Source organism: Ursus maritimus, unplaced genomic scaffold (assembly GCF_017311325.1).
Source record: "Ursus maritimus isolate PB19 unplaced genomic scaffold, ASM1731132v1 scaffold_26, whole genome shotgun sequence".
NCBI lineage: Eukaryota > Metazoa > Chordata > Mammalia > Carnivora > Ursidae > Ursus > Ursus maritimus.
The window spans coordinates 19,970,496-19,988,860 of NW_024425119.1; the positions used below are offsets into that span (position 1 = coordinate 19,970,496).

The 18,365-nt window shown below is 42.6% G+C and overlaps 1 protein-coding gene across 1 annotated transcript; it reads right to left on the reverse strand.

The window, feature by feature from the left end:
- Positions 1–443: 443 nt before the first annotated feature.
- On the reverse strand, positions 444–2,684 carry LOC103665224 (cationic amino acid transporter 3-like). The gene has a single exon (XM_040641910.1). The coding sequence runs from the start codon at positions 2,682–2,684 to the stop codon at positions 855–857; it is 1,830 nt and encodes a 609-aa protein (XP_040497844.1). The 3' UTR covers positions 444–854.
- Between the last annotated feature and the right edge of the window lie 15,681 nt (positions 2,685–18,365).

Consider the following 18,365-nt stretch of genomic DNA (forward strand, 5'->3'; position numbering starts at 1 on the left):
GTTCCAGACAATTTTCCAAAGAAGACATACCAGATGGCTAACAGACACATGGAAAGATGCTCAGCATCTCTAATCATCAGGGACATGTAAATTATAATTAGAATGTGGTATCACTTCACACTCATCAGAATAACTAAAAGCAAAAAGACAAAAAGTAACAAAGACTGGCTAGGATATGGAAGAAAAGAAACCCTCATGCACTGCGGGTGGGAATGTAAATTGTTGCAGTCATTATGGAAAACAGTTGGTAAATTCCTCAAATTTTAATTATTTATTTATTTTAAAGATTTTATTTATTTATTTATTTATTTGAGAGAGAGAGAGAATGAGTGGGGGCAGGGGCAGAGAGGGAAGCAGGCTCCCCACTGAGAGCAGAGCCCAATGCAGGGCTCTATCCCAGAACCCTGAGATCATGACCTGAGCCGAAGTAGGACACTCAACCAACTTACCCACCCAGATGCCCCAGGTAATTCCTCAAAATCTAAAAATTAAACTACCACATGATCCAGTAACTCCAACACTGCATATTAACCCTGAGAAAATGAAAATACTTCTAGTTTCTTTTAGTAGTAACTTTTTGAAAGCCAATATGCAGCTACAAACACAACTGAAAAGTAGAGAAGTTAAAAAAAAAAGAAGAGCAAAGACATATCCTTCACTGCACAATAAATACAAGCTCTGTTAGTGTTCCCCCACCAACATCTCCATGGGAGGCCTGCATTCCATGTGCTCAAGAGTATTCCCTATTATTGTGCAGGTGACCAGACTGCATTCAGGTGTGATGATGTCAGGACAAATACGTACTGGCACTGCTGAGTTCAAGGTCTAGAGTCTGGGCCCTATTTTCAGTAGGGTTAAGAAACCAGGCTGTGCTGGATCCCATAGCCAAAATAGATAGCAAACCCAATCAGCATCCAGACACCAACTCCAGCCCACGCGAAAGCTGTCATCTGCATCATAAGGCAAATATTCACGAAGATGCTCAGGAGTGGGAGGAGAGGCAGAGCAGGGACCTTAAAGGGAAGGGGAGTGGAGCTCTGTGGCTGTCTCCAGATGACCCCAGTGATCCCAGTGATGAGCACCAGGAGCAGCACGACCACTGTGATCGGACCTGGGTCTCCAGAAAGCAGACCTGGCCAGTGGGCCAGCGCCAGGCAGAGGAGAGTCAGCAGCAGAGCAAGCAGTGAGGAGCAAACATAGACAACCCTGCCAGAGAGTGGAGTGGGGGTGGGGCTGCCTGGAAAAAATTGTCCCCGTAGAGTCAGTTTCTCTGCTGCAGGTTCGTTCTCCTCCTGCGCCTGCACTTCATTTCCCCCATTCTCCTCCTGCATCTGCACTTCATTTCCCCCATTCTCCTCCTGCACCTGTGCTTCATTTCCCCCATTCTGCGTCTCAGGTTCATACCTGAGGATGAGAACACTAAAAGCCAGCAGAGAGAAAACTAGCAGCCCCCCAAATGAAATGAGGTCCAAGAGAGCAGTGAATCCAAAGAATAATACTGTGATTGCTGTAATAATGCCAAAGCTTACAGTGGACACGATGCAGGCATATGTGCCAGTTTGGATCCTGGCAAGGACAGAGAACAGGAGGCCGTCCTGTGCCATCATGGAGATCATCCGACGTATGGGGAACATATAGACTGAGAAGCCTGCAGAAATACTACAGAAAAATCCGAAAGCTACAATGTAGTAGGCAGGGGCCCAGCCAATATGGAGAAATGCCTCAGGCAAGGTGCTCCCAGGTCGAAGCTGGTAGTAAGGCACCATAAGCGTAAGCGCTGAAAAGACACTAAAATACACCAAAGAGCTGATGAGCAGTGAAATCACGATGCCCATGGGGATGGAACGCTGAGGATTCTGGGCTTCTTCACCTCTGATAATAATAATGGTGAAACCTATAAATGAATACAAACAGGTAGCTGATCCTTGGACAATCCCCTGGAAGCCAAAAGGCACAAATCCTCCAGAGCCCAGAAGGCCCAAGATAGAGGTGTGATTGAGTCCAGCCTGTATGTAGTCCTCTTCTGTGAGCTTCCAGTTGTGCAGGTCCCCCTTAATGAAGCCAGAGATGATGACAAAACCAAGAACCAAAAGGTTCACCAATGTGACCACATTGGTAATCAAGGAATGCTGCCTAATGTTCCAAGTCAGCAAATCCAAGAGCAACAACAGAAGGAACATAACAAATAAGCCTAGCATTTCTGCAAAGACACCAGGAACATGTGGTGAAACGATCTCCTGCAAGGTCTGAGAGATCTTGTTCCCAAAAAGGCGGTCCAAAGCTAAGGTCCAAGCCCAGATCCTAATGGCCAATCCAGCAACATTGGTGAGGATGAGGATCCAGCCAGTGATGAAAGCCCCGAGTTCACCTATACTGACAAAGCTGTAGAGATATGAAGAGCCAGAATGGGGAACCCGGGCACCAAACTCTGCATAGCATAGCCCAGCCAACAAAGAAGTTAGGCCAGCCACCAAAGAGCAGATCACAATGGATGGACCTGCTTGATCTCTAGCCACATCGCCAGCCACAATATATGCACTTATCCCCACTGTGTGTTCCACACCCAGAACCACTAAATCCAGAAAGGTCAGTCTTCTGGCAGGGGAAGTTTCAGCTACAGGTGGCTCCAGCGGACGTCTGCATACCAGCTTTTGACCAAATCTGCGAAGTCCCTGACACAGCATTGAAGCTGGAATTGAAGAGGATTCTAGGATCAGGGAGCTGTAGCAAGCCCAGGGAACTGACAGTCTCAGATTAGGTTCAGTGAGGCCTCGTTAAATGGAGTTGGGTGCAGATGTCTCAGTTGGTTGCTCAGGCTTCAAAGCTGCTGCTTCATATTTCTTCTGGTATGTGCTCTCCCTCCATAATGCCTAAGACACAGTAAACAATAAATATGTACTGAATCCATTATTCAACACATCAACCAAAGCTCAGAGTCCCATGTCATCTTTTGCAGCCCAAATATCACAGAAATTGACACCAAAGGACATCACAGAGAAATCATCCCTGTTTCCACCCCAGAAAAAGGGCCAAATACCTACCAACACTATCCTTTTATACACAACACATGACATAATCCCATTTGGGTTCATCTAACTCATGTAGTTTCATGTACTAATTAAGCTGTAAGACATGGCAGAGCATGAATGTATTGTGCAAGATTTCACATGCAGGATGTGTGCACAGGGCTTGAGTGTGAATTATGACACATTAATTCGCAGACTAGCAGGCCTCATTGCAATTACAGACCCATTTTGAAAATATCATCTGAGGTTAAAATATAAATTTGGTTCTGCAGTCCTAAACCCTTAGCCCCCAAATCAGATAGCCAAGGTCAGATGGCACTTTGGCCCCCTTTCTCCTCATTCTGCATCATTCATTTAGCTATTCTTGATAGCCAAGAATAGTCCACCCGTTCCCTTTGCCCACCTAGGTCTATGGGGGTGCTGTGGACAGAAAGGAGGAGGGAGAGAGGGGCAGGTACTTCATAACCACCTGCAAGAAAGAGAGGACTAGGCTGTCTGAGAGGGAAACACTGGAAAAATGGGGGCAGCAGCCAACCCAGGGTCCAGGACTAAGAAGGGAGCAGAGCCAGGAAAGAGGTTTTGTAAATTCTGACGTTCAATAAACCTCACCCAAGGCAATTGGGCAAAAATTCACTACAATTTTAATGTCCTCAGTTATAAAAGTATGATGGGTAGAGAGAAAAGAAATGTCACCTATCTCAGTAGCTCACAACCAAAACAATTCTTTTTGTCTCCTCCCTCTCTAGGTTCCAGGAGAGAAGGTGAGCTCACTTCTGCAGTCTCCTTACTGGCCACACCATGCCTATACACCCTCTATGCCATCTGTGATGTCAGCTGTCAGGGGCCTGGAGAATCTGGCCTGCTCTGTAAGCTTGTATTAAAACCCTCACTTGTGACCCTATGTTAATTTTTCATAAAGAGTTTTTTTAACACCCACAAACCATTGTCTGAATATATCAAATATATTTTCTTAATGAACAAACTCCACATGTGTTTCCTCCTTCCCCCTCCTCCCCTGCTGCTATTCAAATGGCCCCTCCTCAAGGGGAGCAAGGCTTTAGATGAACAATTCACAGCAATGCCCCCAGAAATGAGTAATGGAGATCAAAGAACAAAGTCACGCAGCCCCTACTCTCCTCCCTACTCAGGCTTTGATCTGAGAGAATTATAGGAGACATTGTCAGAGGTTTCTAAGGACAGAAAGATCTCGTCAAAATTGAAAAGTCTTCTCTATGGATTATCAAAAGGACCCCTTGGGTTGTGGGCCTGGACTTTTGTCTACAAATCCATCCAGATTCCTTATTTGCCACCCACCAGTTCCAATGTTATGATTTACCAATAGGCACATGAGATAGATAAGGAGGGTCAATTCTTAACCCATGGGAACTTTCTACACTATAAATGTGATTGAGGTCTCCCCACCTACCCCTAGGCTTCAAACGTTCAGTGATTCCCCACTGCCCTTCCTTTATAATCCTTCCTTCATAATTCCAACTCATCCCCTGCCCAGTTTCTGCTCCAGCTGTGAAATTCTACACTTACCCGGTTCCCTTGCCTCTAATGCCCCTTGTACTTCATATAATCTACCTAATACTTAATATTGACATCTGATCCAAAGTCCCCAAAATTTGAAAATCAATTAGGCTTTTTTTTAGGTTTTAAAAAATTTATTTTAAAAAGTTAACATGTGAATAAAAGGAAACAAAAACACAAGAAGCAAAGAACAAAGTCATCCATAATCATAAGCAGTTTACAGTTTGACTTTTTTGTCCCATGTGTGTATCTATAAAAGTAAGCATTTTAATGTAATTAAGATCATACAATTATGTATCATGCTTTTATACAAGGCATAAATATTTACCATTTCAAAATCCCCAAGCTATGAATATTTTAATAACCAAGAATACACTACACAAACTCCAACTGAAAGAGAAAAAAAAATGTAATCCTGCCTTTCTTGGTAACAAAAATTTCATAAAAGACAAAAATGGCAACAGGCCTCTAGATTAAGATATTGGCAGAGTTACAATTAAAATACTGCATTCCTTTAATGTTCAATTAAAACTGAGACATGAAGTAGGAGTACAAACATATATGCTTCTAAAAGAATTCATTATCTAACCTATACTATTCAAATATTAGTAAGGAGGTATGTTTCCATTGAATCACTTAATGTATTCTTACAGTACAGCCAAAGAGATGCACACATTAACAGTTATCATTACAATGTAAATAGGAACACACCTGCATACATCTCTCCCTCTATACTCCTTTCTGCCCCTCTGCTGCCAACCTAGTAAGTCTTAACATTTCTCAGAGACAGGTTAACAATTCCACATCCAAGATACTTCTTTCCTATCGATGATAACAAAGAGAAACTTACAAATTGATTAATTCACTAGCTGTACATTTTATCATACATTGTCACCTTGGGATATCCAAAAAGCTCAGATGTTACAAAATAATCAATTAGTCTTTATAAATGGCCCCAAAATCATCCACTAAAACTCAAGCCTGTTTGCTAGCCCTCATGAGACAATGGAAATAGTTTTGTTCCATATAACTTGCCTTGAAACCCTAAGGACTCTAACTAGACACCCTCATCCATGCTGGTGCTAAACACACCAGTTAGACCAGGTGTCAAAAATGCAATAATAATAATAATAACAATAATCGTAGTAGTAGCAGTAGTAGTAGCAGTAGTAGTAGTAGTAGTAGTAGTAGTAGTAGTAGCAGCAGTAGTAATATCTTTGCCTGTGGATGGCTCATCTTATTCCTGGAAGGGGCAGTGCTGGGTACTATAGAGGTAAGAGCAACTATCATTATGTCAGAAATTCCGCATATGAGCCTTGGCCCTTCCTCACTCAGGTAATTTGCTCACTCTCTCTAAGTCTCAGTCTCCTGGTCCACAAGGGACCTCCCCTGACCTCTGTCACTGGATCAGCCTGAGAATTCAGTGAGGAGATACAACCATCACACGCTGCTAGTGGGAGTGTCACTGGGACGACCATCCTGAGGCACGATCTCAGTGGGATTAAGAATGCACACCCCACCCCGCAATCCCTCTCCCTCCAAGGTGCACACCCCCAGGAGACTCTCCTGAGTCCATAAGGAGCCCACGTGAGCACGTTCATCACAGGACTGTTTGTGGTGGCAGAAGTGAGCGCTGTGCCAGCATCTGTTCCTAGAGGAATATGTAAGCAAAATGTGCCATGTGCACACAACGAAATATGACACAGCAGCGGTCAGAGATAATAAAGTACATCTGCAGAGAGCAATTGCATAGGAACAATGTTAAAGAAGAAAAGTAAAAGCAGGATGATGTGTACAGCACAATGCCATTTATGTAATTTAAAAAACAGCCAAAAATGCTGTATGTTTGTCAAGGATACGCATATAGTTTGTAAAAATGTAACATTGTTCCTCTGTTCAAAATCTTCCTCTTGTTTCCAAGAGGCAGAGAGTATCTCTCATAATCTCACTCACTGGACAACAGGGATGAGAATTTCTACATCTAAGTAAATAGTCCAAGGTGTTATACACTTTCTCAACAACAAATAATCTGGAGTGAATGGCCACCCAACCACTGACTGTAAGTGTTAGAAAATACACATGTGTGTGTGGGTGGAAGAGGGGGAGGTGGAGGGTAGAGATGGAGAGAATTATGGGGCTGCCCCTGCTGTGAAAGGAAGAGAGACAGAAATCAATTTTCATTATGGCATTCTTAGGATTCAAATGGGGGTCAGGGGAGGGAAATACAGTAAAATCTGGTAACCTAAATAACTAATTTCTCTCAGCAAGGAAAAAGGCCACATACTCTGAGGTTCTGTGTGCTGTGTTTCTTTCGAGCTGAGAACCATCTTATTCATCCTCCACTCTCAACATAGTATGATCACCACCCACCTGCAGGGTAACTAGACTCCCCAGCTTGCCTCACCTCATAGTCCCCATCTCATCTCCTTTCTCTGTGGGCTCTTTACAGAGGTACTGGGTTACCTTTAACCCTCAATCATGTATTATAAAAATGGGACTAGTATATAGGAGAAGGCTGCTCTTTCTCCTGTCCTCAAGTAGAAAACAATAGACCTAAGTAGCAGTGAAAGTCTTATGTCATCCACCATTCATTCATTCAGTAAATATTAAGCACCTTCTAAATGCCAGTCCTAGTGCTTGACGCTAAATACACAGTGGAGAGTAAAAGATGTGTCCCATGCCTACGTGGCACTAATTGTCTTTAACAATGCTCTTATGTAATACTCCTGCTCAAAATCTAATGAATAGAAATTAATCTAATGATAAATTATGATAAGTCTAGGTTTATTCCCTGGTGTCTTATGATTTTTGAACATCAGTACTCTGAAAACTATAGAACACTTATGAAAGAAATTGAAGAGGACACAAAGAAATGGAAAAATATTCCATGCTCATTGATTGGAAGAACAAACATTGTTAAAATGTCTATGCCATCTAAAGCAATCCACAAATTTAATGCAATCCCTATCAAAATACCACCAGCATTTTTCACAAAGGTAGAACAATCAACCCTAAAATTTGTACGGAGCCACAAAGACCCCGAATAGTCAAAGCAGTCTTGAAAAAGAAAAGCAAACCGGGAGACATCACAATTCTGGATTTCAAGCTATATTACAAAGCCATAGTCACCAAGAGAGTATGGTACTGGCACAGACACATAGATCAGTGGAACAGAATAGAAAACCCAGAAATGGACCCACGATTATATGGTCAAATAATCTTTGACAAAGCAGGAAAAATATGCAATGGAAAAAAGGCAGTCTCTTCAACAAATGGTGCTAGGAATACTGGACAACAACATGCAGATGAATGAAACTGGACCACTTTTTTAATTCATACACAAAACAAAAAGTTAAAATGGATGAAATACCTAAATATGAGACACAAAACCATCAAAATTCTAGAAAAGAACACAGGTAGTAACCTCTTTAACTTCAGGCATAGCAACCTCTTACAGACATGTCTCCAGAGGCAACAGGAGGAAAAAAAAAGCAAAAATGACTACTGGGACTTCATCAATATAAAAAGCCTCTGCACAGCCAAGGAAATAGCAAAATTAAAAGACAACCTAAATAAGAAGAGAAGGTATTTGCAAAGGACATATCTGACAAAGGGTTAGTATCCAAAATCTATAAAAAAACTTATCAAACTCAACACCCCAAAATAAATAATCCAGTCAAGAAGTGGGCAGAAAACATGAACAGACAGTTTTCCAAAGAAGACATCCAGATGGCCAACAGACACATGAAAAGATGCTCAACATCACTCATCATCAGGGAAATACAAATCAAAACCACAATGAGATACCACCTCATACTTGTCAGAATGGCTAAAATTAACAACCCAAACACAAACGTATTTGCAAGGATGTGGAGAAAGGGGAACCCTCCTACACCCTCCTACACTGTTGGTGGGAATGCAAACTGGTGCGGCCACTATGGAGAACAGTATGGAGGTTCCTCAAAAAAGTTAAAATTGAACTACCCTTCAACCCAGCAATTATACTACTAGGTATTTACCAAAGGATACAAAAATACTGATTCAAAGGGGCACCTGCACCCTGATGTTTATGGCAGCATTATCAACAATAGCCAAATTATGGAAAGACCCCAAATGTCCATCAACTGATGAATGAATAAAGATGCTGTGCGTATACACACACACACACACACACAATGTATTCTCTGTGTGTGTGTATATATATATATATATATATACACACACACACACAATGGAATATTACTCCAACATCAAAAAGAATAAAATCTTGCCATTTGTAATGATGTGGATGGAACTAGAGTGTATTATGCTAAACAAAATAAGTCAGTCACAGAAAGACAAATGCCATAAGATCTCACTCATATGTGGGATTTAACAAACAAAACAGATCAACATAGGGGAAGGGAAGGTAAAATAAGATGAAAAGAGAGAGGGAGGCAAACCGTAAGAGACTCTTAATGAGAGAGAACAAACTGAGGGTTGCTGGAGGGAGGTGGGTGGGGGATGGGCTAAATGGATGATGGGTTTAAGGAGGGCTCTTGTTGTGATGAGCACTCCGCATTAGATGTAAGCGATGAATCACTGAATTCTACACCTGAAACCAATTTTACCATATATGTTATCTAACTAGAATTTAAATAAAATTTTGAAATAAAAAACCGATCTGTCTACAAAATAGTTTTCCACAGAAAGTTGACTTTCTATAAAACGACTGATCTATGCTCTTCAAAACTGTCAATGTCAGAAATGACAGGCTGAGGAACTGTTGCAGATTAAAGGAGAATAAAGAGACATGACCATGAGATGCAATGCAGAGCCCTGGATTGCACCTGGATCAGGGAGAAATATTTTACCATAAAAAATTTAATAATTAGTAAACTTTGAATATGGACCATACTTTATACACTTGCATGCGTGCGCGCACACACACACACACACACACACACACACACATACATTGGAGGGAGCAAGCAAATATGCCAAAATATTAATGACTGCTCAATCTCATTGAAAGATATAGGGGTGTTAATGCTACTATTCTTACACGTTTCTATAGGTTTGGAATTTGTCAAAATGAAAAGGTAGGAGGAAAACAATAATGTCCCAGTAGAAAAGATTTCTCCTTCCCTACATGTCCTTTATAAACAAGCTTGCCGTCACTTTTGGTTAGAACAAAATCCCGCCCAGAACGATCTAGCCCTAAATCAGGAACATTAGATCAGAGGGGTGGTGGGAAGACAGAACTCCCTTGGCTTTGGTTTATAACCACATTTGTCAGCAAGCAAAAATTCCTGGAAAGAAACTACAACCTTGGCTCATGTTAGTATGGTTATAAAAACTCTATCCTCGGGGTGCCCAGGGGGCTCAGATGGTTAGGCGTCTACCTTCAGCTCAGTTCATGATCTCTGGGTCCTGGCATCGAGCCTCACATCTGGATCCCGGTTGGCTCTTCAGGGAGCCTGCTTCTCCCTCTCCCTCTGCCTCTCCCCCTACGTGTGTGCTCTCTCTCTCTCTCTCTCCTCTCTAAAATGAATTAATAAAATTAAAAAAAAAAACTCTACTCCCTTATTGTAATTTTGTAGGACTAACACAAACTAATACACCAGGGTCCAAGGCTTGAACTCTAGAGGCATTAGGGAACATGTGCAGAGGCTAGAAGCAGAGAAAAATGGTATGTGGCAAATAGGTTACAGGGTATATGAGCAACGTTTAGGGCTACATGGACAGAGGGGTGAAAGAGAACCAGAACTTGTTGAGCTGCAAGTAATGCACAGATGTGATTGCATTTAACCCCATAACAACCCAATGACATACGTATTATTATTCCACCTCACAGACTGAGAGGTTAGAAAACTGTCCTAAGCTCTTATGGCCAGTACAAAGAAGAGCTGGAATTTGACCTTGGTTCTTTGTTACTTCGAAAACCATGTTCCTTCTCCTGAAGCACCCTACCTCCACAAAGAGTCAAGACTCTGGGGCATGGCTGATAAAGGAGTATTTGAGCCAGTTTTTCTCTTTCTGACCAGGTCACCATCTGCTGATGTTTTCCCTCTCCTCCCAAATACACAGTGATGGGCCAGAGCTAAAAGTATTGGAATCATTAACTCTGAAAGCTCCATCTAAACCATGTCCCGCTAAAATTCAAACATAATTGGGGGCCAAAATGTCTCCAGACCATTCTTTTAGACATCAAGAAAGATTCCAAAGCATCCCCATACCTATTTCAATAGTCCCCAGATAAGATTTTACAGCTAATTGTAATTCTTGCCCAAAACTTTAGCCCACTTCCTTTCACTTGGCTTTTAGCAGAAATAAAGGATAATAGATCTCTAGACACCAAATAGAAGACACCCTCCTGCAACAAAAATGGGCATTACTGTTCTCCGTTGTGACCCATGTCTGTGACCAGCACTGAGCACACAGCACCTAAAGCATTGTTAATATTTATTGAGCACTCAGAGAAATGATCACAAAGACCAATGGGCACGAGGCATCATTATAGACCTCTTTGTTTCTCTTTGGATGGCCTCGCTATGTTTTTTTAAGTTATTAACAAATACGGACTTGACATAAGGAATAATGGGCATTGCGAACATGCTATAAGTATAGGAAGATCTACAGAGAAGATAAGGGATAGCCTTTCTATTTTAGTTTCAAAACAAAGAAAACCCTAAATATGTCCAGAAGCAAGGGGATTAACAAAGCAGTCTCTAAGCATTTTATTCGGGTTAATTACATAAAAGTTTTGAATAAATCTAAGGGACTCCAACTGAAATCATTGGTTTCAGATATTTGCAATTCAATTCAGTGGACACGAAGTCACATAGACACTTAGTGCCTTGTCCATACTACCTCTACCTAGTAGTTTCCTATGATTTGCAAACACTGTATATCTAGGAACTGCCTCCTGCCATACTCCTTGGTCCACCCTCCTGGTCCATAAAATTGGTAACTCTAACAATGAGATACTCTTATCTCTCACTCAAATTCACCCAGCAGCCATCAGAGAGTGCTGCCCTACCTAGAAATAGAATAAAGCCCTAAATCATAATCTTCCTGAGTACTACATTGCCCCATATAACTAACATTTGAGTACTGTCAGCCGTCCTTCTGGAAAATGGCACTTTCCTTACATCTTAAAAAGACACACACACACACACACACACACACACACACACACACACACACACCTAGAGTTTCCTGCCCTTTACCAAATCCAAACTTCTAAGATTGTATTTCTAAGTCTTTCTTCTCACCGTTTTTACCACTTTCCTACTATTAACCTTTTCTGTGGCTCTTGCTTGAACAGGACAAATCTTTCCCCACACATGCACATCTTGCTGGCATTAACATCAGGCCTTACACACACTGTCCCACTCTGGGTAAAAATTCTTTTCCCAAACCCTGCTCAACATGACTTTACTTCTAGAATTGACTTGGTCACACCTACAGATAGATATCCAATCTCTCCAGTATGCTCTACTTGCCCTCTGTTCTCCCCTCATTCATGTCCAGTGGCATAACACAGGGTCCAGAACTCTGCACTGGGGGAATCCCAGTTAGGGAAGAAGGTAAGAGTAGTAGGTGGTGAGGTGGAGCAAAGGAGCAGAGCTTCTGCCTGATGATGCTTCCAGCTTGCCTTTCTTTCCCCAGCTGAAGCCTGAGGTACAAAGAGTAACTGGCCACAGTCAAGGAGGTACCCCAGGCTCCACAACACAGTTTGGATGTCAGATATAGGACACAAGAACCAAGGTCAGTGTCTCTTTCACCACAACAAAATGAAAGACAAAGGAAGTATTGCAAGTTATCTGAGACAAAGTGCATTATCTGTGATATTTATGATTTGCCACAGGGTGATGCCCTCGATGTGTGACAACTGAACAGACAGACAAAACAGAGTTTTCCTACTTTCACTGCTTTACTTTATTTGGAAAACAGCTCACCTAATGCTTTGGCATCAGGCAACCTGACACCATACTCAAACTGCAATAACTACAAGTCAGGCTAGCCTGCAGAGGGAGGAGTGGGACAATAGTCAAAGGACTGAATGGGTGTAGAATAGGATTTCACTTGTTTCAGGAGGATAGGGAACTATCCTTAGAGTGTAAGCTCCTAGAGAAAAGGTATTTCTGTATTTGCTACCATTTTAGCTGTACTGTCTATAAATAATTACACAGATGTGTTCAGTATACTTTGGATTGGGTCTAAACAGAGAAACTGGATGGTCTTTCAAGTAGAAACCACACAAGTTTCTAAGTGAGAAAGACTGGATTCAATCTATGAAAGATAAGATCTTAACAAAGTATAAATGAATTCAAAGGCAAATTCCACATTGGAAAATTCAGGAACCACAGTGATTCTTTGTACAAAAGAACTCAAGCAAAAGCAACATTTTTCTTCCTCCAGTTTATCAACACCACCTCCATTACCCCCAAATCATCACACACTCAGTTACACACAGTGTAAGACAATGGTGGCATATACAGAATTCTCCTCTTTGGGAACTCACAATTTAGTGTATTTCATGAACACCTCTCTACATGCCAAAATAAGTAAAAGATGAACTATAAACCAGGAAGGATATTCCTAAGCAAGAAATGAACAGTCAGATCCCACATGGCTTCCTAGTTGATGAAAGGTAAGAGTACTAAGGACCACATTTTCGAGTGTTGGCAAGACTAGTGAGAATCTTCTGTGCACTGTGGGTCAGCCTGAGAAGTCTGCATGGAAGAGGTAGGAATTAATCCATCTTGACATTGTGTATAACTGTTCCCTAGGAAAACATCAGTTCAAGCTTTGTCTTCAGCTTGGCCATGATCCAATAAATAGAGCCTCTTTAAGCCTTCCTTCAATGCCCCCCACTAAAAATACAAAAAAACTATACCACACCTTGTGGCAGTAAATGCAGTTTGCCCAACTAGACAGATCCAGTTAAATATTTGCTACAAATATTAATACAGATCAAGATACTAGGATACAATATTATTAATAATGATAAGAATAATAATTCTCAGTCCTGGTCTGTGCAGAAAAGGAAGAGAGAAACCATTACAGTAATAATAAGTGTGTAAATTCCCTCCTACAGGAAGAGTAGGAAAGGTCAGATAACTTCTTCGAAAGTTTGGAAAGAAAGCTGAAGTAACCAAATTCAGCTCATGCTAAAGCTGATAAATAAATATCCCAACTTATCTCCCAAGAGTTGTGTGAAAACAACTTCACCAAATGGATCACTTACCAGGCATTCTCCCACCTATGATCTTACTTTGTACTATATTCTCTTTGCATGTTACTTGGAAGAATCCTTTGTCTCCCTTTCTGAAATAAAAACTCCTTAGGTTAGAACCTGCTTCATGTTCTCTCCATGAAGCTAGAAACCCAAATTCTGCAAGTAATATTTACTAGGTGCAGCCAAGACTTGAACTTGAAGACATGGCAGCCCCAGACTGTCTGCCCATTAGACCAAGGGGAAACACAGCCACCTTCTCCAACTCACCTACGTATGCTACCAGCCCCAGCACTACACCTCTCAAATCCTATCTCAGTCTGGCAGAGGCTGAATTCCAAGTCAGTAAAATCCCATCTTGATGCAGACTAACACACACCAGACCAACTAATGGAGACTGAATCCATCCAGTCAAATGTAGCCCAAAATCTATGTAGATGTAGACCAAAACATTTTGCTTCCTTCCCACAAAATATATGGAGTCCTTGCTATAAGCACACACTATGCTAGTATCATTGCACTATTATTTGGGTAAATAATCAGATAACCAGAGCTTCTCTACAGGCTGTATAGATTCCATATTATCTAGTATCTTTCTGGGGTGGTTGTGAACAGGTGCCTTTTCTTAGTCTCTCTAGGATAATGTCAGAGAAGACAGAGTGAAATGCAACATTCTTCATTCATGGTTTGACACATTGACAGGTTTAGATCCGGTCAGAATAAAGTATTGGAAATCCTGAACATCTCTCTCACTCCAAAACAATATGATCAACTTGACAAATTAGAAAAGCCTGAGCTTCTGCTTCTAGAGGTCTTCAGAAACTAGATGGGCTTCCAGGAAGAATCAGAATGAGATTTTCCAAACAGGAAGCAGAAAGAGAGCTGGGAAAGCCAGGAAGGGGTGTAATAAAGGGATTAGAAAGTGATGGGATACACTGATACTCCATTTTTTCAATCCTGAATCCTGCCAACACAGCACACCTAAGAAAAGTCCTCAGGAGAAAGCAGAAGAAGGAAATCCATCTGCCCGTCCACAGTCATTTTTTCAAGAAGCCTTAGGAAACGGCTTTGTTTTTTTCCCTAGGATCCTCCCTTTCCTTTTAAGCACAGAATCTAGAAATCTATCCAGTGGTCCCATCCATCACTATACCCTGTCTCCACTTTTAGACTAGCAATCGTGAGTGGTCAGAGCCCACGCTCCTTATTCCATGTACCTCCTCCCAACATACTCCCTCAGTAATACACTGCCCAAGGTGGCTTAGGAAAGGCCAACTGTCTTTCTGGTTATCTTCCTTCATATCTGTAAATGTGTCCTTCTGTCCTCCCATGTAAGGACTCGGCTATCTTTGTCTCTTCATCCTGTGTCACCAGACTTGGTCTGGTTCCTTGAATAGCCCTAGGTAGCTCCTCCACACCACCATCATCTTCATTAGAAAGTTAATTGTTTCTTATTCTTTTGTTGCGGGAAAGACCAGACCATCTGAATCATATGAAAGTTGTATTATGCCTCAAAGTCCTGAGATCTTCTCCAAATACAGATCCACGTGATTTCTCCACCAAGACCCACCTCCCTCACCCCAGCTCAGGCAACATAATCTACAACAAAGAGCCTCAGCCACCACTTTTTAGGAACACTCTGTATCCCTCTTCCTAGTTCTTTCTCATCCTCACTGAGCTTTGTGATTTCTGTGATAATCAAAGAAAAAAGGGACCAGGATAAAACAAATGAACATCATCCAAAAATCATATTTATCAATTTGGAATAATCTGGTGAAGAACTTGGCCTTTCCACATGAGTTTGCTTTAACTAAAGTTAAAATGAATCTGCCCTCTGGAAGCACATAACACATATCAATTGATAATGGAGAGAAGTAGCCCAAGAACTGCTAGAGGGCAGGGGAAGGCAACCTAGAAATCAACATTTGCCATATATTATAATTACACTGGTGTCATTATGGATACGTGTTGTCTGTGCTCCTGGTGCTGGGGTGCTGCCCACGGTGTACATGGCAGTGGGGAGAGGGGAAGGTGAAGAACAGTTTAAGGTTCAAAGGGCCTTCAAAATTAAGGAGTTGCAAATATGTTTTGTGATAACAACAAATGGCCTCTTGGTGACTCAGTGTTTTAATGACCATGAGGCAGCCACACCCCATGGGAACTTGGTAATCTTTCCTCCTATATCCTGACCTGGCCTGTAATCAATCCTCACCACAGCTTTATTAAAATTAGATAAGAAAGTCAGGGAGATAACCTTCAGCAGCTATAAAAATAGATATATAGTTCCTTGAGCCTAGAGGAAGAAGACCCTCAAATCCTCTCTGGTGATGGGGGACCACCTCATCAAAATGGACCTGCTATTCTGCAAAGTACACACCGATGTCCTCCCTAAGAAGATACAACACAGAGACTTTCAGAATCTCCAGTGAGAAACAAGGCAAAACATGAAGGAGGCAGCAAAGACCAATGAAAAAAATCTTCATTCATTCAAGGAACATGTGTACGCATACTCTGTTCTGGGGCCTGTGGGAAAGACAAAGTTGAAGAAAGCAAGCTCTGCACCAGGTCAGAAAGGAAAGGCCATGAAAGAGGGCAAGGCTAGAGGTGGGAAGGACCCTGGAGCAGAAGCACCAAGGAATAACCTCCCCTAACTCGTATTTTGCTCATCAGAGCTGAGAACCTTTTTGGTCTGGAGGAGAATGTGTAGGCTTCCAAATCCCTCTGTCCCCAGCAAACCAACCTGCCCTTCCCAAACTCTCAAGGTTCTGGTCAACACCCCCAATCCAAAGTCTAGTTCTGGTGCCATGAAATATCCTCTGCTCAAACCCCGCAGGGCTTCTATAGCCAGTGGCATACCTAGCCCAGCCTTCTTCCTCCCTGGGTCTGTCTCAGTTTTCCTGGCAACTCTATAAACAGGAGAAATCACTTACCCATGGGCTTTCCCTCCTCAGAGGAGAAACATTTAGGAAGAAAGTGCAAGCCAAACCCAGGGACAGGAAGAAGCTTGGCCATGAGGAGTCAAGACTTGGAGTAGAGCTCACCGGGTGTCTTCAGGGATTTGACCCTGGGGAGGCAAGGTCTTCATGGAGGAGGGGCCTCAGGAGTCTGAGCACTAACAAGACTGGGCCTCAGGGAGTTGGGGCCAAAGTGCAGAAGAGGCCTGGGAAGGATGTGAAAGTAGGAAGGAGTTGGTTTAGCTGGAATCCTGGAGGAAGGCTAAAGGTAGGCAGTGAAGACCAGTGGGGCCCTGCATAGGTGATGAGGTAGACTGAGGCTTAAATGGGGCTTGTTAGGGACTTTGTTGGGAGCAAAATATGAATTTAGAAGTAAACAAACTTTCCAAGGTCCTGGGTATAGAGGAGGTCTAGCTGGCAGAAGGAGAGTCAGGGAGCCAGGTGGAGTTCAGCCTATGGTGACTTGGAAGCCAGTCCCAGACCCAGCTAAAGAGCCCACTGAGCAGTTCTGTAAACAAGGACAGAAGCACTTCCCTCTACCGAGCTGCCTCTCCCAGAATCTCCTACAGGATCATCTACCACCACCATCCATCCTGGCCCCTCAGCCATGCTTCCAATCATGGCAGGAATAAAACTAAAAGGAAACTGTCTTAACCTTTACCATGAGGGATTTCCTGAGACAGCCACTCAGTGTTCATAGCAAATTCTGACTGTATGTGCATTGAACATTGTGCTGGAGGAAGTAAAGAAAAAGATCCAGTCCCTGCCTACAGAGCTTCCGGCTCTAGACAATCCTAACGTAACACTTCCCTGAAACAGTGACCAAAGGAAGCTACCTCCTCCTTCCCAGAATGTTAGTCTTCAAACAGAGACAAGACTTCTCAGAGCTAAAGGTAGACCCACTTAGAGACCCAGGGCTGAATGCACAAGTGATGGGCCCACAAACCATGGGTCTCAAGGAAAAGGGGCACAACTGCCTCTATTTGAGAGTACTGATAGTCATCTAAACCCTAAATTATGTGCCTTAAAGACCGGGGTGGAGGAGAAGGGAGGGGAGAGAAGGGTAACAGCAGGTCCCTAAAGGGGCAGAGTCTGTACTAACTATAAGAAGACAAAACATTGAACTTGGAGCGGAAAGAATTGCTCCAGATCTCAGGGAACAGCCTCCTACAAATCACACTGACGCTGCCCTAACACATCTCCAGGAGGCATGGACCAAGGGCACTAATTGAGCACCTCCTGTGTTCCAGGCACTATGTTGGATCTGGATAGTGGAGGAGTGACCAGCCAAGACTGCAGAGCCAGAATTCCTAGAAGCAAAGGAGACAGGCAGGATTGGCAGGAAGGCTGTCATGACAGAACAGTAGGGGAGGGACATCTGGGTGTTTGATCTGTGTCTGTTCCAACAGTCCTAGGCTGTCTTCCCCTGCTTCCAGCTGGGGTTTCCCCAGATGTGCATCTGCTTGAGGCAAGGGGAGGGTCTATTTATCCTTGCATCTGGTCACAAGTGAAATCTCTTCCCCTTTCTCCTTGTGCTACTCACTTCCTGTTGGGTATAGGGTGGGAGGCTGGAGGGAAGCCCAGGGCCCCCAATCACCAGGTAATGAAAAGAACTGGCTCAGGCACTTCTTT